This window comes from Heliconius melpomene, chromosome 5 (assembly GCF_056956725.1).
Source record: "Heliconius melpomene rosina isolate 202511_hmr_F chromosome 5, ASM5695672v1, whole genome shotgun sequence".
NCBI lineage: Eukaryota > Metazoa > Arthropoda > Insecta > Lepidoptera > Nymphalidae > Heliconius > Heliconius melpomene.
In genome coordinates this window covers 3,688,768-3,714,286 of record NC_140393.1, presented here as the reverse complement: position 1 = coordinate 3,714,286, position 25,519 = coordinate 3,688,768, and the positions used below count along the sequence as shown (strand labels likewise).

The window sequence follows — 25,519 nt, the reverse complement described above, 5'->3', positions numbered from 1 at the left end:
TAATTAATATATACACATGTTCTTACGGTGGTTCAATAAAGTAATTATAAATATAAAATTTTTCTTAAATGGAAATCGAACCCACTCATTGTTTAATTAGAGACATAGCAACTACACCACTATGGTATAAATGTGATATATCTACAGTTTTATTTAGGCATTACCTAACTAAAAGCAAGTTTTCATCAACAGAACAATCTATTAACATACGTGTTTACGTTGAGGATTGCACGTAACCGTCTTCACTTTTAACACGGCACAAAAACATCACGCCGACCTTGGTTTCACTTTCAACCAATTTAACGAGAGACCGGGTCACTTTTAGACGCCACTTTCAAGTGAAATTACTTATATATGTATATTTTTTAATTTCTATAATATAAAAGATGTATAGAAAAGATAAAGATATATATTTTTTATATAATAGATTTACAATACTGTCAATAAGCTAGTTAATTTTGCCGCTACCAAGGTTAAATATAATGCAATACTTCCTACTATTACGATATCATTTACTAAAGGGGACAATTTTAATACATACTATAAAATAAAATCGTGCGTAAACTTTTATTTACAGAAAATCTTAGAATATACTTATTTTTTTTTATATTTTATAGTTTTTTGTTTATTACGTATAGTAGGATAGGCAGAGGGAACCTAATTTTTAAAGTTAAGTCCGTTGCCAATTTTGGCCTAATTTTCGAGCTATTGCGTATAAAATAGAGGAACTCAACGTTACGTTTTGCCTTGTTATCAGAACGAGCAAAGGAACATATTAAATAATTTATGCTCCGAGTGGGAATCGAATCCACAACTATCGTGTTTATATTATACGGTTTAGATAACTTAAGGTTACTGGTAGCTTATTCATATTTTTTCATTATATACTAGTGGACTGGAACGCGGCTACGCCCGCTTGAACTATACGAAAATAATTTCATATATTTAATAAATTATCGCTTTGGCCCTGATTGCGTAAAAGACAGATAGACAGACAGACAGAGTTACTTTCGAATTTATAATATAGGTATGGATATTCTTATACGTGTAACTGTATTGTTTGTATTTCATATACCGACGACAAGCTTATAAATATATGTGCCATAATTTTAAATATCTTATTACTTGTTGATTCGTAATATCGCAGTAGGCATAAAAACGTACCGGAGTAAATAAAAAGTAGTTTATCCAATAATCTTTATTTTTTATGAAGAAGTAGATAAATAAGCTTTAAAAAAAGGAACAGTTGCGCTGTCGTTTATCATGTGACAAAATGATTTGAATTATTTACATTTCCCCGCTACGTTAAGAAAAGTAGCGTTAAGTGAACACGCAATGTTTTAAAAATATATAGGCATAGGGAACCTGGGAACCTAGTCTTCCTTAACTTTCGTTCCCCACTTCCGGCTAATTCTGGAGGAGGCATTGCGTGTTGAGAGATGAAAGTTAACAAAATGGGAATCAAATCCCCAATCTGTCACGACGGAACCTAAAATAATTTTCTTATATCTTAAATGAACATAAACATTAAGTAAATGCTAACTACTGAAATCAAATATTTAACTGTATATATTTATCGGTAAACTCAACTTCTACTAAAGTACATTTATAAAGTTCTCTGCGTAGGGTCTTGTTAAGTTATAATTGACAACTGCAGTATATTTTGTGAAACATAGCTAGTATATACATATTAAAGTAAAATCTTTACTATTTGGTTATAATTTGAAGTTACTTAAATGTCGCTGGCGTTATTTTATAAGGAACTAGCGGACCCGGACGCGGCTACGCCTGCTTGAAATATAAGAATATAATTTCTATAGAAATATAATATCAATCTAGATGAAATGCTAAAAGTGACTATTATATTTATTTTCATAAGGATGAATATCAAAATGACGCGGTAACGAACGCGGCCGCGTAGCGACGACGGTTGTTATTAACATGGCAGAATAAATTGCATGTCAAATTAGAAAATATTTTAATATATTAGTATATATGTGTAATGTAATATTATATAGCCTATAGCACTTCTGAAGAATGCAGCTTTCATACAAAACAAAAACAAAGTAAATCGATCCAGTAGATCCAGAGATCTTAGCGTTCAAACAGACAAACAAACAAACTCTTCCGCTTTATTATATTACTTTAGATTATATTTAATTTAAATGTTTTCATTATAGCAACGACTGAAATATATTAGGCATATAAAAATATTTTTTGACACTAACTTTCAATTTATATTTAAATTGCTTAAAATACGTTTAACTCTATGTGATTTAGTACAAGAAAATAATATTACTACAAGAATAAAGCAACTATTATAATAAAATAATAAACGAAGTGTTTTAACACGAGGCTCCCTCTGCCTACCCTGCTGTGTGCGGGATACAGCGTGAAGCTGATTTCATACAATTTTGCACTTGCATGAATAAAGAAATATATATCACAATCCATTAAAAGTCAAGGTAAAATTATTATCCTTGGTATTTAGAAAAAAAACTCTATGGATGTTAGACATGTTTTGTTTTGTCTCGTGCTAATGCTATTGTTTTAGATACCTACTTGATCTAAGGGATTTCTATTCATAATCTTAAAGGCCAATTTTGAACGACTTCATTTTAATCCTTTACTATATAGAAAGAAATATATTTTTTAAATATATTTGTAGTAAATATATGTTAAGAAAGAACCAAAATATGTATACATATTTGGCTTTATTATCTATGCTCCCTATCCCGCATAATATATCAAGATATCCAAAAAATAGTTCTAAAACACTCTATTCCCTTTACTGATCAGTGTTATCAGATTTTATCTTGGAGAATATAGAAATATAAATAACATTATATAAAAATATAAATAACATTAGTTTTATTTATTTAACCATTTATAGTGTGATAGATAATAATATAAAATATTTAAAAGCGGTACCATGCCAGTTCCCACTCGGAACATTTCATTTAGAGGATAACACAGAAAGCTTATTATAATTCTGAAAGAATAGAAATAAAGCATATCTTAGTTGTATAGAATTTGATTGTATTGAAATACTCGTATGTGTATAATAGTAAAAAGCTACAATTTATTATTCAATTCACGGAATACAATGTTTTCTAGAAAATAATATATATATATGTACTTCATACTTTCCAAGAAATGGAGTAAGCATTTTCATTTTTAAAAATATCATCATCATCATCATCATCAGCCTGTCCTCGTCCACTGCTGGACATAGGCCTCTCCAATGGCACGCCATTGAGCTCGTTCTTCAGCTCTTCGCATCCAGCCGCTGCCCGCCACTTGCGAATATCGTCACCCCATCTAGCTGGAGGACGTCCTACGTTAAATATATACATAAAGTTTATCACGACATATAGCATATGATGCGAAACTAGAAGCCACGTTTATTTTAATTTAGAATATTATCATTCCCCCGCAAAGAGATTGAACCTACACCTATCCCACCTATAGCCTTAAACGTTAATTAAATATCTATTATTACATTACATAGGACCGGAAGCCAAACCCATTATGAGGAATTAACGATCGAGCGTGACAATAGACGAAAATCGAAACACAAATATCTTGGTAGCCCTTTCAAATACCGACCTTACTTTGGGTGACTGGACCTGTTTCTTTGTGCTCGTATTAATTCATTGCTATATGCAAACATAGTATATACTTCCATATTAAATATAAATAGTGTTAAATTTTTGTATCTATATACAGGGTGGAAGAGGCAGAGCTTCTTTTATTGAAACTGCATATAGGGTAATATATTTCTAACCCACACCTAAGAAATTAATCAAGGTACCTCAACAGTTTGGAAGTAAGATTTTTTTTTCATTTCACGATTTTTATCCATACCTATATTTCGTGGGACGCACACATACGTGTGCGACGTTTCCGATTTGACAGGTAAGTGTGTGCGTGCCTATGTTATACTTTACAAATGGCGTTTTATTTTAAAACGATAATTTTATTATTTATTTTGTTTGAAAAAATTACTTTTTTATTTTTGGGAATTATTTTTTTTCCGAATTATATTAGGCTTTTATAGAGTAGTTAAAACTGTGGTTTCATTTAAAGTGGTGCTGACAATTCCACCCTGTATAATTAAAACAGCTTCACGCTGTATCCCGCACACAGCGGGGTAGGCAGAGGGAAGCGAGTGTTAAGACACTCCGTTCTCCACTTTCTGCCGAATTCTGGTGGCACCAGTCTGTCTCGATACCAGAGCGAAGAAATGGAAATATAAACGTAAATATATATTTCACTTCCTCTGGTGGGGATTGAACCCACAACCATCGCGCTACGGTATATATAAATAGTTTTATAAATATATTTATGTTTTGCTTATACTGAATTCTAATTTCTCTTCGTTTTTAAAATTTACATTTATTAATTAAAATAAACATATTAAATTAAAAAATAGTCAATAGTATCATACGGAAAAGTTATCGAAATTAGTTCGAGGTCTACTGTCAATGTTACCCCAGACTTTAGTAGTTTTATTAAAACTTTTAAGAAGCTTCACGCTGTATCCCGCAGCAGGGTAAGCAGAGGGAACCTAGTGCTAAAACACTCCGTTTCACACTTTCCTTGCTTGTTGATTGGCGGAGCTCAACGCCGTACTTTTGCCATTTTGCCAGAGCGAAAAAAATGATTCTTGTGCCTCCGCGCCACGATGGGTTCCTAAAAAAAAACTTTTAATAATATTTTAAATCAGTATAGTAATATATAATACGTACATGAATAAAAATAAAAGATGGCTGTCAAGGTAACTTTAGTCATCGCTTTCTAATAGTAAAGTCTTCATTAGAAATAATGAATATTTCAACAGCTCTACTCAAATTTATACATAAATTTTCCTTGTATATATTTTATTTATCAACATTACACTTCGCTTGTATTTTATTTGAAAATATCTTACAACGAACCTTATGTTTCGAAACTTAATATATCAATAAGTTACTGAAATGGCTTAGCTATATATTTATATATATATATTTTTAACTCTACCTGTATAAGCAGAAGAAACATAGTGTTAAGACACTGTTGCATTCTTGAGGCATTGTGAGTTGAGTGGTGGTGCTGCCGCGCCTCGAAACATTACTTACATAAATTTTAAACATTTCATTTCCTCGAATGGGAATAGAACCCACAACTATCGCATTTACACGCTTATGCCACGACTGGCCTGAGCCATACATCTATATATATATATATATATATATATATATATATATAAAATCGAAAGGTCACTCACTCATCACGAAATCTCAGAAACTACAAGTGCTAGGAATCTCAAATTTTGCATAGGAGTTATTTATAGGACGTAGGTGCTCACTAAGACGAGAATTTGCAACATTCGACTCCTAAGGGGTTGTTTTAGGGGTTGATAGTTTGTATGAAACTTCGTTACTATAAGTGCTAGGAGTCTCAAATTTTGCATGGACGTCACTTATAGGACGTAGCTACTCATAGAGACAGAAATTAATAATAAAGTAGTTCACGCAGGTGAAGCCGCGGGCGGGCCGCTAGTCATCTATATAAGATTTGCAGTTTCATAACTCTTGACCGCGATGAGATGCATCTGTTAAGAAATATCTGACTAATGCCTAAGTTGTCGCACAGTTTAGAAATATCTATTATTTATCTAGACATCTATTGATCTACATATGTAGTCTAGCTTTTGTATAATATTTAGCAAGAACTGATTTATTTCAACATATTTTTTTGAATTTTTACATAAATACTTACATAATCTTCAATATTTTCTCTTGAAAGCTAAATATGTATGAGGAGGTCATAATATGTTATTACTAATACTAGAATTTCGCAGGAATTAGTTGAAATAACTTATAAAGCTTAACTTTATGAACACTTATGAGGCTAGTCAGGCGCAGGGGCTCAAGTATCAAAAATAAAAGTATTATACTAACAATAATACAAACAAAAAAGTTTTAGACAATTTGAATTGATGTATTGATATTGTCTTTAAAATGGTAATGTTATTAGTTGACGAAAATAATTCAGTTTAAGCGGGCGAAGCCGCGGACCGGTTTAGCGGCTAGTATACAATAAATTAAATTATAAAATGTCTCTACATTTCTTTTGGTACAAATTTTATCTTAATAATTTTCAGATTCTGGCCAACAAGCAGTAACGCCGCTCCAGGGTCCCATATTATTAAGAAATGGTTCAGTTCCCGTGGTGCCTCTCACCTCTTACCCCACAGTCAACAATGGATCGTTTTATCAAATACCGGTAAGTTTATTTTTTAATACTAGTTATTCATTATTAAATGATTAGCTTTAAATATAATTATATAGTGTAATAACTCTATATTCTTTAATTTTCACTATAAAAAATTCAAAAAGATTTAAACTTCAATAAATCATTATAATAAGCATAATATAGAAATAATATTTAAAAAATACAAAAAAAAAACAATTTTTTTGCTCTGGCAACATTAAATATTTCATTTCCTCGATTGGGCATCGAATCCACACCCTGTAGTATTTCCAGTTATACGTAGTGCCCCTGTATCACGACTGTCAAATTATTAATAATGTTCTTAAAACTAAAGACTAAAGAGATATATAGGCATAACGTAAATAATCCTTGCGCTAAATCTCATACTTTACACATATTACTTATATTATTAATAATAAACAAGTATAAACTGCTGGGCTAGTTAAAAACCAATTATCACCTGCAAGAAGGTCTACTGCCTTTGGTCATTGGTCATTGAGTAATTTACAAACCATTAGAGCAAATGAAAATTGTTTAACTTAAATAGTTCAAACAGTCAGTCAGTCATGATTAAACGTGACTGTTGCAGTTCATTTGGTGTCAAGCCAAGTGAAGTAATAAGAAATAATATGTTATTTTATTATTAATAACTTACTTTCTCTATGTTGTTAATAATAATTTAATTACGAGGCCGTCGTGCCCCAGGGGCACAAGCGTACGACGCTTGTGAATTGGCTTCACACTCAGAAGAGTAAAATATTTAGTGAGGAACGGAAGTATTTTAATGAGAATGGAGTGTTTTAACACTAGGTTATAAGGTTTCCTCTTCCCACAAAACAATTTAATCTTCTATACAAATGTTAGAGCCTAGAGCGAAAAAAGAACATAGAAAAAATAATATTTTTATAAATGTTATAAGAAGTTATAAATAACTATTACATAATAACTACTTGGTATATTAATTTTCTTGGCATTATTTCATATTTGTATGAATAAATTGTGAATATCTACGAAAGTTTTTATACTTATAAAATAAAAAAATATATTTATATGTTCATATCGAACCAAATGAAAAAAAAATTGCTTCTTTTACAAAAGGTTCCCACGGTGGAAATTTCTTTATATAAATATATATATATCTTGTATATTGAAATATTTTTTAATATGAAACATACATATACCATTTGCTTAGTCACTACCATATTATTTATTACTTTGACATCATTTCATACATTCCTAAGTGTTGTTTGTATTACTCAGTTTTTGTTGTAATTACGTAGATTCAATGTATCTAGTAGAAAATTGTCGTAAATGGAACGGTCGAGTGAGTAATGGCCACTTAATTGTAACTTTAATGACCAATCTCAGTTAATGTCTGTATATTTTCAAGCAAAACTAACTTATCTTGTAAGTAGCTCCAATAACCAATATACAAACATTTCTAGGATTGACGTAAAGGCCAATAAAAAATATCTTTAAATAACGTATAAATTTAAATTTTAGTCCAATGAATTTCATAAAAAACATAAAATTAATTAAATTGTTAAGTTTTTTTGGCTTATCCCGTTTAATGTTAAGAATAGAAATTTAAAATTATAGAGTTTTTTATTTTTCCTTACTACTTTTATAATATACAAATCTTCCACGCCTTTCGCCTTTTTCTACTTTATAATAAACGCCTTTTTGTACTTTATAATAAAAACAACACAATAATAATTAATTTCCTCGAGCTGAAATCGAATCCACTATCGCCTCGTTACAGTCAACCCTGCCCTGCGCCAAGATGGCCTCATCTCTCTAAGTCTAAGCATCAGAATCTAATACTTAAACTCAATTGAATTATTTGATATACGGACTGACGAAACAATAATTGTTATTACATAAATTTCATACTATAAATACATTCATCATTTTATATCAGCCATCAGTAATTATTGTATATTAAACGATAATAAAGTGAGATTGAACTGGTCATACGTAGGTGTTAAAAGCTAGGCGTTTAGAAAGCGTTGACAATTTCGTTACTTAAACTGTAGGCGATAATTTGTGTGAATTTGTGCAAGGAGAATAAAAAATTAAAATGGTGTCGTGGGACACCAAGTAGGAACGAAGGTAAGGTAATAGAAAGAGAAGGGATGAGAGAACGAAAAGAAAGAGGGAGAAAGAGAAAGATATTATACACTACTCGTCTGTGTATGCGACTGTCGCGCCTGCGCACGTCTCATTTAACGGTTTTATTACACGCATTTTTCTTACGGTTTTACTATCACATTTTTTTCAGTTCGGTCTTCGTTCTAAAAAAAACACTATATCTAGGAATTTAATTCACAAAATGTTCGCTATTTTTAACAGCTTTAATTTTTTAAAAGCAAGACGGCATGTTTTAGAGGCAATACACGATGTCTCCAAATTGAGCAGAAAATGGAGAACAGAGTGCCAAACACTATGTTTCCTCTGCGTACCCTGCTAAATGCGGGTTACAGCGTGAAGCAAATTAAAAAACACGGTAATTTCTGTAATACTATAAACATTTGTATACTACAGTCAACTAGTTCTCAACCGCTTGTTCAAGTATTTTAGTATAATTATTATTACTTTGACCTATTAGATGATTTAGAACCAAGGTAGTATTTGCTGGCTTGTAGAGTTCTTGGTGTCAAGTTTGTACGCGTTTATAACTTAATGGGTACAAATATTTTGATATTAAAATGTTAAATTTACTTTATTCTTCTTAATAATAGTAATTTTCTTAATGTTTAATGCGATTGGTAGGCTTATACGTCAAAAATTAGAAACTTAAAGATGGATGACCCATTTCTTTTAGCTTCACGCTCATAATTGGGTAGGCAGAGAGATCCTAGGGACCTAGTGTCAGTGTCTAGGATACTCCGTTCTTCAATTTCTTTCCCCCGAGTGTGACTACACTCTCCGGCAACCACGACGGCGTTATAAGAATATTTTTTCTAATAATATTATTATTAAATTTTAATTAAAAAATAAATAATTAAAAGTAGATTAAAATTAATATGTACATCTAGATACCCTTGTAGATGAGCTTTCATAGATTCGTTCATATAATATAGTTATACTCGTATGACTAAATCTTCAATATCCTTAGAAGTTAGATTCCATTTAGAAAACATTTAACTGTTGACAAAAATTTAATAATGTTAATTAGTAAATCAAATTTGGAGATACAGATAAGCTTTTACGTAGAAGCCATAAATTATACTCAAACATTTAGGTACATTTTACGACATCAAGGTTTGAGACCACTTGTGGCGCAGAGGCACAAGTGTGCGACTGTTTGTGGGTTCGATCCCCACTCGAGGAAATTAAATGTTTATTTAAATTTATATTTCCATTTCTTCCCTCTAGTGTCGAGGCGAAACGTGGTGTTGAGTTCCCCCACTCAACACGCAATGCCTCCAAAATTCTACGGAAAGTTAGTGAGTCCATTCCGCATAGATAGAGTCTTAACACTAGGCTCCCTTTTCCTATCCCGCTATATGCGGGATACAGCGGGAAAGCTGATTTGATTTCATATAAATTTAGATAAATTTTACGACCTCAAAATTGACAAATAGAATAAACAGTGGGTGCAAGGGAAACAAGAGCAATACGATCATACCGGTCCGCCATAGCACTTATTAGAATTGCGACAGCGTAGGACCACAGGAAACGTCCGCTCGGCCAACAACCACGCACTTCGTTTAAATATGTATATAATATATGTAAACAGTGTACGTGTTTATGCGTGTGACAGTGCTAGAGCCTTAGAGATCAGTCGTGGTGGTCTCATGAGCATGAGAATGTGAACGGGAGAGGTTTTGGATTCGATTTCCATTCGATGAAATTATTGACGTTATGTATAACAGCTTATAGCCTCTGATAGACTAGTGTTCGATAGTCTACTTTATATGCACTATCGAGTTCAAATACACAAGTTCCATAATATTAAGATTATAAATTAAATAATTTAACAGAGAAATTGCTCTATAGGAGTAGCGTTTTTAAATTTGCCTTAAATACTTAGTTTTCTATTAATTATTTGACAATGTTCCCAATTTATTTTTTTTACGAATGTAATAGTGATAAATATTTATTAAATAATAAAAGAATTAGAATTGACTAAAATAAATCTAGTAAATTCTAATAGTCTCTTTAACCTATTAAATTTTCCCAGACCAAAAAAACGCAAGAGTCACGTCGCAGCAATGTCGAGAGCGCCTTACTCAGAATAAACACGTGGGCTCTGATATAGCATACGTGGTACGTGATACGTGGTGCGTGATACGCGTGATTACGTGATAGTAACCTAAATGATATAACTTATCCTTATACAGCAAAAGAACGTTCACCTTGTTCCTAAGCCAAGGAGCTAACCTTTGCTAGTGAATTATGATTTATCATCTTAGCATCGCACGAGTTTTTGCTAAACCTTGAACTATATACGGCTACAGATGGCTTTGTTTTAAATAATATTTTTGTTAGAATTAATTATAATTTAGAGTTTAACTGTTGTTTAAATTTCTTTATCTTTTTTTGTTAGTATTTATATTGCCAACATTCCTCATATACTTTAAAAGCAACTTACAATCCCTTAAAAATGTATCTACGTTAAATATAGGTTATTTTCTGTTCCAGATAAAGAAAATAGTTTTTTTTCTAAGTCTTTAACTATTTCCCATAAAAGAAATAATACATATTAGGCTAATTAAGTTTTGAACTTCAAATTATTTTAGGCTTGCAACTTCGGAAAAGATAAAAAAGATTGAAATGGATGAATGAAAATAGTTTGATATTTAAAAGAACAAATGTTAATCTAAAATCTGTTATTTCTAATGAAAAAAATAAAAATGATTTACTCCCATAATTAATAACATGCTACTATTTACTTATTTCTACCACATTTTATATAAAACACCTAAGGACACCCCAAATAAAAGCTGCCATCCTTATTTACGACCTAGGAACTTCATCCTAAATTCCATATAGATTATTGGTTAATCAAGACCGAACGTGATAAAGCTATAAAGACATTAAGATATCCATGTTCTAATAAGGAAGTCGACTAATTAAAATATATTGCAATACCGTTAGTCGCAATCATCGCTTTTATTTGCCCACACGCCGCCATTATAGAAGGTTGCATCTATGAATATTCAATAGGCAAGAGAAAACTTTCTGTATATATTAATATCTTATTTAAAGAAACGTTTAATATAATATTTTGTACTATAATTTATGAGAATTAATATTGTTTCTTTTAAAGATTTTCTTTGTTTGGTTGAACGCGATAATCTTAGGAACTACTACTTCGAATTGAAAAAATCTTTTTATGCAGGAGAATCCATTAAGAGATATATGTTTTTCCTCCGTAGTCTATCAGTAATAAAGTAATTATAATTATTTAGATTTTTCAATGGGAACGAAGCTATTGTCTAAAACTAGTTTACTATAAAAATTAAATATGAATCAATTTTTTTCGCTATCTATTTTAAATGTCAAAGTCGTACGCATGCACTGACTACGCGTAATGTATAAGACAGTAATTTTATTTTATACTTAAATCGAGACTCGCATTGTAAAGAACTAATTGCTTGTAAATTCCATACACGGCTTGCTAAATAAAGTATTAAATATTAAATGCTTTATGTATAAATGCAATTGTTTTTAGCTTTACGTTGTATAGTGCAAGTAGTAGGGTAGACAGAGGAAGCCTAGTGTTAAGATACTCCGCTCTCCACTTTCTTTAATATGTAATTTTACAACCCGTCGCATTTACAGTCACATCCAAGTGTTTTCTGAAATAAAAAATAAAGACTGTATCAATCAAATCCAAATTTCTATATTAACTAAATTATATAACCATAGACTCCATAGACAAGATCCATCAATTGTATTCACGACACAATCCGTGCAAAACAGCGGTTCAAATGTCTAATTAAGTATTCCAAGTATTTACCTATTCTCTGGTGACCTCTAGAACATATTTGTACATGCGAGCTGCGATGCTCACAAAATATCATTAAGCCCACCTGCGTTTCATTAAATTATATCATTATTTTTTATATGTATATTTAGACAACGTTTTTGTCTAAAGATAGATAAATAATGATTGTTTTAACTAAAATCGATATTTACACACCACAGTAGGGTAAACTGCAGTTTTGGAGCCCGTCGTGGCACAGGTTTACGAGGGCGTGACTGTGAGGCAACAGTTGTGAATTCAATACGAAATATGATTTATTAATATTTTTATTTCTTCGATTTGGCACCAAGGTAAAAGCCCGGCGTTTTTGCCAATCAACACACAATGCCTTGAAAAATTCTTCGGAAAGTGAGAAACGGACGGGATACGGGATGCGCCGTGAATCAGATTATTTTATTAGTACAGTAAGCTCGATCGTTCAATCGATTTTTTATTTACATTCGCTAATCATGAGTTCATATTACCAATTAAAGACATGACATGCCTATTAAAAAATAGAAGCATCATATAAATTAGATCATAATATTAAAAAATACGTTTGTTTAATTCTTTTTAACGTTAGTTATTACTCATAGTTAAAGCAAAACATAATTAATTCAGAATCGTGAGGGTCGACTACACTGAACGATGCAAAAATTAACTAGAATCTTTAAGGAAGCTTAAATAATGACATAATTACACAAATATTATAATTTGTAATATGAATTATATTATTAAAGTTAATTTTTTTTTGGGAACCATTAAATATTGTATATGAGGCCAGACATAGCGTAGCACAAGAGTGCGACTGTAAGCCCGGCATAGTAGGGGTTCGATTTCATTTTCTCTAGTAGGGAAATGAAATATTTAATATTTTCATTTCTTAGCTTTGGTAACGAGGCAAAACTTCGACTTCCACGACTCAAGTAGCAATGCCTCCAAAATTTGAAGGAAAGTGTGGAACGTAAGTGTCCCCAAAGGAACGGAATATGACGATTTGCCAACTGTATAATATAAATACAAGGTAATTTAAAAGCTTCGATGAGGGAACAAGTGCACTTTAAAATATAAGTTAAATAAAAAATATATATATGAAATATTTAATAAAACAATATTTTATTGTCTGGCGATGCTATTCTCAAATGAATCGTTCAATAACCGTGAGTTATTGACAGGTGAGCTTCTGTATACAAGTACAGATGGCGATAAATCTTTACTTAAGAGAATTGCAAGTGCCTCCATAACCTTTTATGAACATTTTTGTATTGAATACTATTATAATAAGCATGATCTTCAGATATCTTCCTCTTCTACTATATATATTATAGGATAACTATGTAATATATCTATTATTAAATTTTGCTCAATTATATAAGTAACAAAAAGAAAAGATTACTAGATATTTAAGATTAGAAAAGAAACGATTTGCAAAGATTACTTGTAACATGAATAATGTATCTTTTTACATATAAATAAATTAATACATTTAATACAAAACTTCAACATCTTAAAATTACATAAAAATTTTTATATAACAAAAAACGAACTGTACGAACGAGACAGGGGCCGTGTACCGCATCGGAGGTTTTTACCCACCAATATATATATATACATATATATATGTAAATGTATTTGAGCCAAGCAAGGTTATTGACACACTTGCCTCTAATATATAGAGAATCGTTTTAAATTGCCAAACAACGTTCGCTTGCCAAATTAATGACGCGATCCAGTTTTCCATTTTGATGTGTTACGTAATTTTATATGCTATAAATCAATATTAATATAAATCGATAATAAAATAGAAAAAACGTATCGATTTAATTTTAATCGATACAAATAATTCAGCGAATTGAGGAGCAGAAGCACAATGTGTGACTTGAACGCTATAGATTGTGGGTTCGATGCCCACTTGAGGAAATTAAATATTTAATATTTTCAAAGTGCGGCGTTAAATTCCGCCACTCAACACGCAGTGCCTCCAGAGTACGGCGGAAAATGTAGAACAGAGTGTCTTGTCCAGGCTCCTACCGACCCTACTGTGTGCGGGATATAGCGTGAAGCTGATTTAAGAAAATAAAAAAAACATATCGAATCATTTTAAAAACGATCCAAATAATGCCTATATTATTATTCTTCCAATACACTATTACTATAACGAGATTCCAAGCATGTACAAATTGTCGTAGATGCCACTTGAAATTCAAATACTATTTTATATCAGTCATAATATATCCTGGCGGTGGACAGCATGGATTTTATTTAGATGCTAAGATATATGATATTTTCGCATTCGTGGAATGTAGCCCTTACCATTATAATTCTTATCACTCCACTGTTTCCTTCACAACCTTCTGATTTAGCGTGCGATAAGAACGTCCTATATGCATTGATGTTTGTATGTATATGTCAGCATTTGCACAACCCTGTGAATTACATTGTCTTTAATAAAATAAAAAATTAAATCAGCTTCGCCTGTATCCTGCGCATTGGAGGGTAGGCAGACCGAACACATAGTGTCAAGACACTTCGTCATCCACTATTCGCCGAATTTTTCGGCGCGTTCCGTGCTAGAGCGAAGAAATGAAAGTATTATGAAATAATAATTCATTCTCTCGAGTAGCGATCGAACCCACTAGCATTGTGCCACTGCGCCAAGACGGTCTCACAATCTGTTTAATATATGCTTAAATAAATATTTTAATATAATTCCTTACTTGTGCCAATCCAGTAAAACTTAGTAAGTTATGTTTAATGAATATGATTACAATTAATTAACAATTTATATATGTAATTTCTGTATTAATTCAATGTATGGAAATAATTTAGTTTGAACAGAATTGGTTTCAAATTTGAAATAATTTGTCGATTTAACAGAAAAATTTTATATCTCTTTTTCCAAAATTGATTTAAAACTCCTTTGGTGAACACATTTTCGTTGTTGTCATTATTCTAAACAAATACACAAAATCAAAAAATATTTTTTTATATAAATCCCCAAAATTCCCATCCATCCATCAATCAGCCTTTCAACGTCCACTGCTGGACATAGGCCCTTTGAATCCAACGGATTCCCGCTGTCTTAAGGTCGTCGGTCCACCTGGTTGGAGGGCGGCCTGTGCTCCTTAAATAAATGTGCTATTTTCCCATAAAAATAACAAAAAAGTCCTATGAAACTAGTATCTATCTATATATTAATAATAAGAAATATAATTCAAAAACCACATGCAACTAGTCATAGCTAAAATCACGTCACGCCGTTAACACCAAACCACCGGATGTATCTTCGGATCTCTAGTCATTGTGTACGCGCACCGCGAATAACTTCTTTTTTTCGCAACCGTCTTAAGATCGACTTGTTTTAGATTTAGATAAGTTTATATAATAATTAACACAGTGTTAGAGACGGACGTCTTAATTAAACAACGAATTCTGGTAGCTAATATGGTGTTACGATGCTTTACGTTTGTAAATGTGAGTTTTTTTAATTGTTTTTTTTTTCTATTACTCAGTAGTTATTAATTTAGTTTTAATTTTTGAGAAATATGTTTCTTTTGTTAAAATTTAAGTAATTTGTCGACTATTGGCATATGTAGTTATTACACATAGAGAAATAGAAGAAAATATTGTGGTAATAACCTCTTTACTAAACCCTTCATTTCAACTAGTGACTCATTTCATTTTATATGATTTTTTTTAAGCGAAATATTATTATTACTTAAGAAACGACGACAAATTCCCCATATTTTATTGCTACTTATTAAAACAAAATTACTGCAACACGGAAAAAAATATTACGGGAAAACCTCATAAAATTCATATATTTTTCTGTACTAACATAATTGAGAATAAGTTTTTTTTATAAGTAGTTAGGTACTTTTAAATTTAGCAAATCTTTACAAACAGGCTAGTGCAAGTGTCGTGATTGAGGCCAGTCGTGGCGCAGGGCCACAATAGTGCGACTGTAAAAGTTGTGGATTCGATTCTCACCCGAGGATATAAAATAATTAATATTTTCATTTCTTAACCCTGAAAACGAGGCAAAGAGCGGCTTTTAAATCCTCCACTCAACACTGAATGTCTTAAGAAATCGGCGGAAAGTGGTGGAAAGAACTGTCTTAACACTAGGTTCCAGTTTTCATATTACACAAATACATTATTAAGCAATAACACACTATGATACCATTAACCTATTAACTACTTCCATAAAAATGATCTTTGAAGGTTTTAATACCTTAACGCCTAATTATTCTTAATATAAAAAAAATTATTGTATATAGCAGGTAACCTACTGTAGTAGACACTGTTCCACACGTTCCTTCGAATTCTTGAGACATTGCGTGTTGAGCAGCGGATCTTAACGCCGCGCTTTACCGTAGTATCAGAACGAATATTTTTAAAAATATAGCTATGCTCATAAGCGCAATAGGTAAAGGCACTTATGTTTAGTTATATAATTAGTTTCTTATCTCCTCTCTAGCATCTTGATTATTTTTAATTACTTTACAATTTGTTTTTTATGCATTTCGCGCTGACACCCTATTGACGCATTGCTCTATTCTTTACTTTGAATTGCGTGGTACATACAGACATACAAAACAAACCACATACATAAAAAATATATACATATGTAAGAAATATAAATATCTCTGTTTTTTTAAATATCTCTAACTAAAACAAATTATTTAAAAAAAATATTTCGTAATTTGTTATTTAAAGTTGGTACACTTGTTTTCTTATTGTTTTTTTTATTTAAACCACAAAAAATCAGTTAACAATGGCGCCAAATGAAATCTTAATATACATGTCGCTTGATCCGCATAGAATATAATTATCGTGTTTGACAAATGTGATAAACAATCTATTATGCTATTTTTTTTATTATAATTTTTTTTATAGATCTTGTGGACTGCCCTGTCTCTAGCCTTGGGTTACGAGATCCAAGGTCAGATTATCAGAGGAGTGCCTTGCGTGAAACGAAACTTTCAACTCTATTGTCCGACCGCCGGCAATACTTATCCTTTGTGAGTATTCATTTTATTGTTTCTCTAATTTGCATTCGTGGGCTTGTGGTGTGTATTTTCGAAATAAATTTATGGTATAGATCATGTATGACAGACTGGAAAGTTAGTCTGTCATTATTATTATATTGAATTTTAGTGTTTCTATAAACAAAAATATTATGACCTAAGATTTAAATTACTTACATTAATTAAGAGAGAATTGGACTCAACATCGCTACTCTTTCAGTTGCACGCTTGTGCTTCTGCACCATGGGTTCTCTTCTCTCTTCTTCTCTTATAAATAAATAAATATTCTTCCCTAATAAACATATTATATAGAATCTGTATTAATTATACTGATACGGAAGACTTCTGTCCATATATACATAAGAAATATTTTTTTTACTTATAACACCCAAATAATAATTCCAGAGATAAAATAGAAACATTCATAGACGAGAACAAAGCGTTAATAAAACGCATGTACGGCTCGTTCACGATCCCGGGCGGGGCACGCGTGCGTCGCGCGCCCGGCGTGCCGGACGTGCACACGGGGGACTCGTACTTCAGGCACGTGCGGCAGGCGAAGCCGCCGCTGCCTGATGCGCAAGCTGTTAATAATACTGGGAGGTGAGTTTCTTATTATTTTTTAGATTTTTTGATATATTTAAATTTAAATCTAATAATTTTTTGAAACACTGAATTGATCGAATGCTTAAATCTTTTATTACATTCTCCTTCTTTTTGTTTAAAAAACATGTTTTCCCTTATAATTTATAAAAATGAGCATTAAAAAAACAAATCTAATATTCCAGGATAGACGCATGTGAGAGTAAAACGGAGATAATGACCCCATACTGGGCGCTGAACTCCGCGAGGAAACTAAGAGCGATCGTTAATACTATGCACTTCGAACAGGCTATACATCAAGAAGTGTGCAGGTAAAATAATCTTTTTTTTTCGTTTTTTAGCTCTCCGCTGCATACCGTATATAGCTGGAAAGGCAGGGAGAGCCTAGTGTAAAGACACTCCGTTCTCCATTTCTTTCCCAATTGTCTATATATTGGTGTCATGAATTCATAAGTTACGTTATTATTTTTCTTTATAAAAAGGGAAAGACAAATTTATATAATAATCGGATTACTATAAATCGTAAAACATTTAAATTTTTTTTTCTTGCTTATAATGAAACATGAATGGTTGCTTTAAATTACATAATATTTAACATTTAATTTCGTTTTACTCACTACAATATGATACAATAGTATCATTAATCGGACTTTTGGGTTGGACTCATGTTGACATTTGAGGCTAGTCTCGAAGTGTGTTAAATATTGTTTGTGTGTTAAATATTGATTACTACTCGATGAAATAAAATATTTTTTGAAATTTATATTTTCATTTCTTCGCTCCAGTGGCGTAGCTAGGGGGGTGCGAGCGGGGCGGTCGCACCGGGCATCAAAAGGAAAAGGGCATCAAAGTCGATGATCAGTGTGTTTTTTCTTTGTTTTTTAGACCTTATACCATTTTAAAGGGTATCAAGTCCTCTAAGCCGCACCGGGCATCAAAGTTGACGATTACTTTTTTTTTTAGAACTCATCAAGAAAAAAGGGGCATGAAAGTCGAGAACTCATCGTCGACGATCTTTTTTTTTTTAGAAGTCAACGTCTACGATCACTTTGTTTTTTTTAGAACTCAACGTCGACGATCACGTTTTTTTTAGAACTCATCAACAGGAAAGGGGGCATCAAGTCCCCAAGCCGCACCGGGCAGCAAATACCCTAGCTACGCCACTGCTTCGCTCGAGAGGTTTACCGCGCTTTAGCGCGGCGTTGAATTCCGCTACTAGACTTGGAATGCCTTCAGAATTCGGCGGAGAATGGGGAAGTATCTTAATATTAGGTTCGATCTACCTACCCTGTTGTGTGCGGGATACAGCGTGAAGCTGATAAAAATATTCTCATTTTATAAATGTAATTAGATAAAACACTAATAATTTATCGATAATTTAACGATCGTACAATATTTATTATTATTTTTATTTAACAATAAAACATTTTGAACAATGAAAAATTTATTTAAATTTTAAACTATACGAATTTCAATGAAATATAATAATATAATATATTAAAAAGAATAAACATAAAAAATATTTTACAAGAAATATGATAATTATTGGAAACGTTTTAGAGCCAAATAAGGTAAAATTTATTGGCCAAGAATCATTAAGTATATTTTAATATATCAATATTTAATTTTATAACCTGCACTCTACAATGTTATAGGAAATCTATTCATATAATTCTCCAACATATTGAAGTATTTCGATGATAAGATTATAATTTTTTTATTTTTTTAAACAAAACGAACCTGCAAAACCTAGTGTTAAGACATTCTTAATGCGTTTAAGATATTTTTGTTCCCCATTTTCCGCCGAATTCTTGATATTTAAAAAAAAAATTGTCAATTTTTTTAATATTAAAAGTAGTATTCAAAAATATTGTAGGTACCTGCATTCCTTAGAAAAGATTTTAATATATTTATTACTAAGCCATAAAAACTTATACGACGACTACTTAATTTAAAAAATTACACACAATTACTACTCGACCTTGAACTATAAAAAATTGTTATTTTATTAACTTCCTCATAAGTAGGTTTACATACTTATGTATCGTAGTACTATGGCCTTTTACTTTCTCTCGAAGAAACCGGCTCAAATGAAATAACGAATATATGACTAAAATGTTACGTCTGCATTATTTCTCAACATTCAACGCGCTAGTATTCTTTTTTATATTTATATACGTATAGAATAGCATATATATTACATAACAAAAAATATATAATACATAATATTAGTATGACATATATATTTTTTTTATTTCTATATCTTTCGTTTTTTATCTTCACACTATATCACTGCGTACAGCTCGGTGAGAAGAAGGAACCTAATGTCATTATTTCATACTTTTGCCCAATTTTAAAGACGCTACGCTGTTGAATGGTAGAACTCAACGCCACGCTGGAAGTTCTGAAAGTAATTTCTCACATTTCTCCTGATGTGGAATCGAACCCACAACCGTCATGTTTACAGTCAAATATGACGGTATATCCTCATGATATGCCCATATACATATTATAATTAATATATAAATAATTTTCTACATATACTTCCAGTAAACAATCAACATCAAGATGTTCAGGCGACTGCGGCTGTGAACAGAAATACAAGTGGCACCGCCTCCTCGCGTACGACCCCAACGACGACTGCGCCGGCATTTTCATGGATTGGTTCTTATTCCCTTCGTGTTGTGTTTGTCGATGTAAACCTTAGTGTAATTATAATTATTTATATAAATTAAATATTTCATTAGAAAGAATTGATTTTTGCAGTTTTGTATGTAATTTAATTCTATGAATGATTAAAAAAAAAAAGAATGATTAACAGCTTATGTAACCTTTTGGACATTGTGAAATCGATTTTCTTCAAATAAAATTCGCTTTAGCGATTCGAATATTTACGATTTACGAGATATCACTATCATCCATGCATGTCTTCAATTACAACATATGGTTATAAATATAGATAATGCCCTTATAATTTTTGTCTTTATAAAAGCAGTATTTTACAAAGCATTTTGCGAGGCATAAACTAAGCTTTACATATGCGTGAGCATGGACATATCTATAGATATTCTCCAGGGAGCCTGGACCCTGAAAAACACCTGAAAGATATTAAAGCTCTATTTTACTTTATTAGTCTATTCGTTCGTGTAACAGTAAAAGGTTTTTTTTTTTTAAATTCGGGTTAGCTATTTGTGAGGTGGAGTCAGACCAATGCTGCTATCGGTACTAGAGGTGTATGTTGGTTGTTAAAAAGCAATAAAACATCGTTAAAGCCAAGCAATTGTCATTACACCTACTTATATTATGAACACTCACACAAACGCAAAGCTCAACTTAGACCTCGCGGACTGGTCCATCTTATCGCTCTGTCTCACTCTGTGGGTTGTACTATTTTTTTTAAATGTTCAGCTATGAACACAATTGTAAAAACTTCATTAAATAATAAAAAATCTTCTTATTTATTTTTTTCAAACATATCGTATAAGTAAATGCAATTATTATAATATCCAATATGAATTATTAATTTTATCGTAATATCTATATAATGTATAAAATTATGCTATGACATATAAACATATTCAAATCTCTTATTTAAAAATACTTCTGAATCTAATCATTCAATTTTTTTAAATCTTTTCAATTTTTTGAATTTTTATATTTAGATTTTATTTATTTTTGATCCTCTATATTTATAGATATATTTTTTTTAAATATATAATTTGTTACTAAAATAACATCATGTCTTTTTATGTATCTAGTGTTAGTTGATTGAGAGCTATTAAATAAATATTTATATTAAGTCTTAGTTGTTAATAAACTTCAAGTATACTACCTTTTACGGATAATTATTGATCATTAGTAATTAATTTCCATGGTTACTTGGAAATTGATTTAATTAAATGACATACTTTATAAAATGACGAGATCTCGACATCACTATAAAACTTTTAAACTTATTAAATTGATATTATATGAGTACTATAAAATATAAAAATGTTGTATGCTAAAGGGATATATAATTCTATATTTTAAGTTGCTTAAATATTAACTATAGTAACACTGCCATCTTGTGTTTGTAAATTATTTAATTATATTCAAAAACTTAGAATTAATTTGTTACGTAATTTGAAAAGAAACAAAAATATTTGTAAGTACAGTGAACTAAGGTGAGAAGTCTAAGGTTTTAAGTAATCTAAAAACATATTAATTTCTGTAATTTTAAGGACTTATAACAAATAGTATTAATTGCACAGTTATTATAGCTTAGGTACAATAAAAAATAAGTGTATCTTTGACACAGCTTTGATTTTATATACGAGTACCTCTCCTTGCTTAAGATGCTTAAGTATTCATTGTAATCTTTTTATAATTATAAAAAATGAATTCATTAAATAATTTTTACTGTCTACGTTTTATTAATGTTCTAACATTATACGATATCTAGTATCTACGGTATCTATTATACTTAAATGAAAAAAAAAAACACAAATCACTAAATACCCTTGAATATAAACTACTAAAAATATCTTAATACAATAATCTTAATCTTAATCTTAAAGATCTAAATGATAAAGAATATCAATATGTTTTTAACGTTTTACAAGTGTTATTCTTTGGGCTACAGCCAAGAGACGTGAGTTCAAATCTTGTTATGTTAATTTTTTTATACGTTTTTAAAAAAAAAATGGATTAGGATTTTTATTTTTAGAACTTCATAATGTCAATTTGTGTATAAATATACTACTGGTTCTGGGTTCAATCCCCACTCGAGGAAATGAAATATTTATTGAAATTTATATTTTCTTTTCTTCGCTCTAGTGTCGAGGCAAAGTGCGCCCTTGAGCACCGCCACTCAAAACGCAATGTCTTCAGACTTTGGCGGAAAGTGGTAAAGGGAGTGTCTCAACACCTATTGTTCCCTTTGCCTACGCTGCTGTTTGCGGGATACAGCGTGAAGCGGATTTCACACAAATAATAATATAAATGAAAAAAGAAATATCCACGAACAACAATTTTTATATAATCTTATTTTAATAATCAACTAGCCAATTTGAACACTTGTCACAAAAAATGTATCAGTTTCGTACGTACAATCATTTTATTATAATTATTTATAAACAGTATATTTATTGGAGTGTCGAAAAATAAAATTCAATTTTAGAAACATAACGACCTATAGGTGGGTTACACGTTTATGTTTAGGCGATAATGTTGATTAACTTTTTTTTATATCTTCATAGCGTAATATTTTTTGAACACATTTAATGAACATAGTATTAATTTCAACATTTTAAATTATATAGATAACGATCCATATCACATGATCAATAACTTAAGGCAGAAATCCTAGAAGACAAATCTACAATTTTAGAAAAAAAATCTATTGTCAAATCTCTTATGTCAGTTTCGATTGAAGTATTTTTATGAAATTTGCCGCAAGTGAAAATTTATTAATTTAATACGTCGTATCATATAAAAATATAGAAAATGCTTCGAAACTCATTAAGAATCCTACGAATGGGAAAACAATGTAAACAATTGTACAGTGCAACGTACTTGTAAGTTTTAATCTAAATATGGTATAATATTATTTTGTTATACAATATTTATTACAGATACATTTTACTGTTCTTTAGATACACTGATTTGAAATTCTTTTCTGGATTGTCACAAGGATCCAACATAATGATAAAACCATTTAAAACAGCCTTAATTAACAGCTGTGGCTGCCGGACTATGTTTATACAAACTCAAGAAACACCAAATCCAAATAGCTTAAAATTTTTACCAGGAACCAAAGTTTTGGAACCCGGACAGACACTAGATTTTCCCAACATTGGAGCTGCCCAATGTAGCCCATTAGGTAATTACGAAAGCTATTGAAAACAAAAAAATTACTAAATATAAATCAAATAAATGTATTAATAACCTAATATTTCAGCAAAGATGATATTTCGTATTGAGGGAGTAAAGGCAGTTTTCTTTGGCTCTGACTTTGTAACAGTTACGAAACAAGATGATGATGTGGACTGGAAGATTTTGAAGCCTGAAATATTTGCTACTGTTATGGACTTCTTTGCTAGTGGACTTCCAATTGTAACTGATGCTAAACCATCTGGAGATACTCGTAAGTAACTCTAGTAGGCAAATAATGTATCATCATCCCTGGAAAATAAAATGGTGATTGTAAAATCATAACTTTTTTTGTAGAAATAAATGAAGATGATGATGAAATAGTACAAATGATTAAAGAATTATTAGATACCCGTATAAGGCCAACCGTACAAGAAGATGGTGGAGATGTTCTTTTTGTTGACTTTAAGGATGGTATCCTAAGACTTAAAATGCAAGGCTCTTGCTCATCATGCCCCAGTTCTATAGTGACCTTAAAGAATGGTGTAAGTAATAATGAAAATAATGTATATTTAGCAAACTCAGAATGCAATTCTGTGAAGTATATACAGAAAAGATATTTGAACAAGGATGACAATTTGCACAACACACACTAATTAAAAAATGTTTTAAATCCATATAGTTATTTATTAGTGATATATGTTGGAGTATTGAAAAAACATGTTTTTTATATCCAGTAATCTGAATCTTCCAATTATACAGCACTCTGGATTCTCTCATATGCCTCATATGTATGCCGCCTAATTTATATGTGATTAAACACACAGTCACAAGAGGAAATAGTTTTATATGCATATTTAGTATGCTGATCAAAAAGAAATCAAATGCTAAAATTTTTCATTTTCTGTTTTCATTATTTAGCCATTTCAGAGATTAATTAGGTTGAGAACCTAATGTTGCACAATGTCATTGCAAACTGGAAATAAATATGCCTTGCTCTGGTTTCCAGCTAATACTGAACTATGCCACCCTATACAAGCTACGAAGAAAATGTCTTAACCCTAACTTCTCGGCATTAAAAATACTTTTATATTACAGGTGCAAAATATGATGCAGTTTTATATTCCAGAAGTAGTGGCTGTGGAGCAAATTGATGATGAAGGCGATAAATTGAGCGACAAAGTATTTAAAGAATTTGAACAGTTAAAAGCAAAAGAAAAAAAGGAATGAATTGTACATAGTTGAATTAAGCATGTAGAAGTTTATGTTGTATATTTTTAATATTATAGTTTAATAAAATGATTATGTAATTAGATGCAGTTTATTTTTTTGCATATTATGCAGTGTTGCGATATGTGCTTGTTGCTGTAACCCGCACACAGCAGGGCAGCAGCTCGTATTAAGAAACTCCGTTTCCACTTTCCGCCGAATTCTGGATTCATTGCGTATTGAGTGGCGGAACTCAACGTCGGGCTTTGCTTCGACACCAGAGTGAAGAAATGAAAATATATAAATATTTCCTTTCCTCGAGTGGGGATTGAACCCGCAATCGATTTTGCGTGCTGCAACTTTGTGCTCCTGCGCCACGACTGGCCTGGCTATTGTCATTGTCAGTATATAAATGCATTATTTTCTACTTTAATTTGAATGTACCCATTTTAACTTACTTTGCTGAAATATAATTTTGTTGAACTGGAAACCTACCTGGCTGTTAAGCCTGTCTAGTTTATTTAACTTTTACCTGCCTATTATATATTATATTTAAAAGTATATATATGGAAAGTAAATGGAGTTTTGATTA

General features: G+C 31.1%; 2 protein-coding genes across 2 annotated transcripts in view; both read left to right on the top strand.

The window, feature by feature from the left end:
* The window catches only part of spz3 (Spaetzle domain-containing protein 3), a 31,182-nt gene extending 8,911 nt beyond the window's left edge, over nt 1-22,271 (top strand). Inside the window, exons 3-7 of the mRNA XM_085185507.1 lie at nt 6,149-6,270; nt 17,132-17,256; nt 17,668-17,865; nt 18,051-18,176; nt 20,416-22,271. Coding sequence (XP_085041633.1) covers nt 6,149-6,270; nt 17,132-17,256; nt 17,668-17,865; nt 18,051-18,176; nt 20,416-20,572 — 728 coding nt within the window. The 3' untranslated portion in view covers nt 20,573-22,271. The remainder of the gene's footprint in view (nt 1-6,148; nt 6,271-17,131; nt 17,257-17,667; nt 17,866-18,050; nt 18,177-20,415) is intronic.
* A 989-nt stretch (nt 22,272-23,260) lies between these two features.
* On the top strand, nt 23,261-25,031 carry LOC146538927 (NFU1 iron-sulfur cluster scaffold homolog, mitochondrial-like). The gene is made up of 5 exons (XM_085185508.1): nt 23,261-23,423; nt 23,502-23,728; nt 23,807-23,992; nt 24,076-24,263; nt 24,817-25,031. The coding sequence occupies exons 1-5, from the start codon at nt 23,353-23,355 to the stop codon at nt 24,946-24,948; spliced, it is 804 nt and encodes a 267-aa protein (XP_085041634.1). The 5' UTR covers nt 23,261-23,352; the 3' UTR covers nt 24,949-25,031.
* Nucleotides 25,032-25,519: the final 488 nt, after the last annotated feature.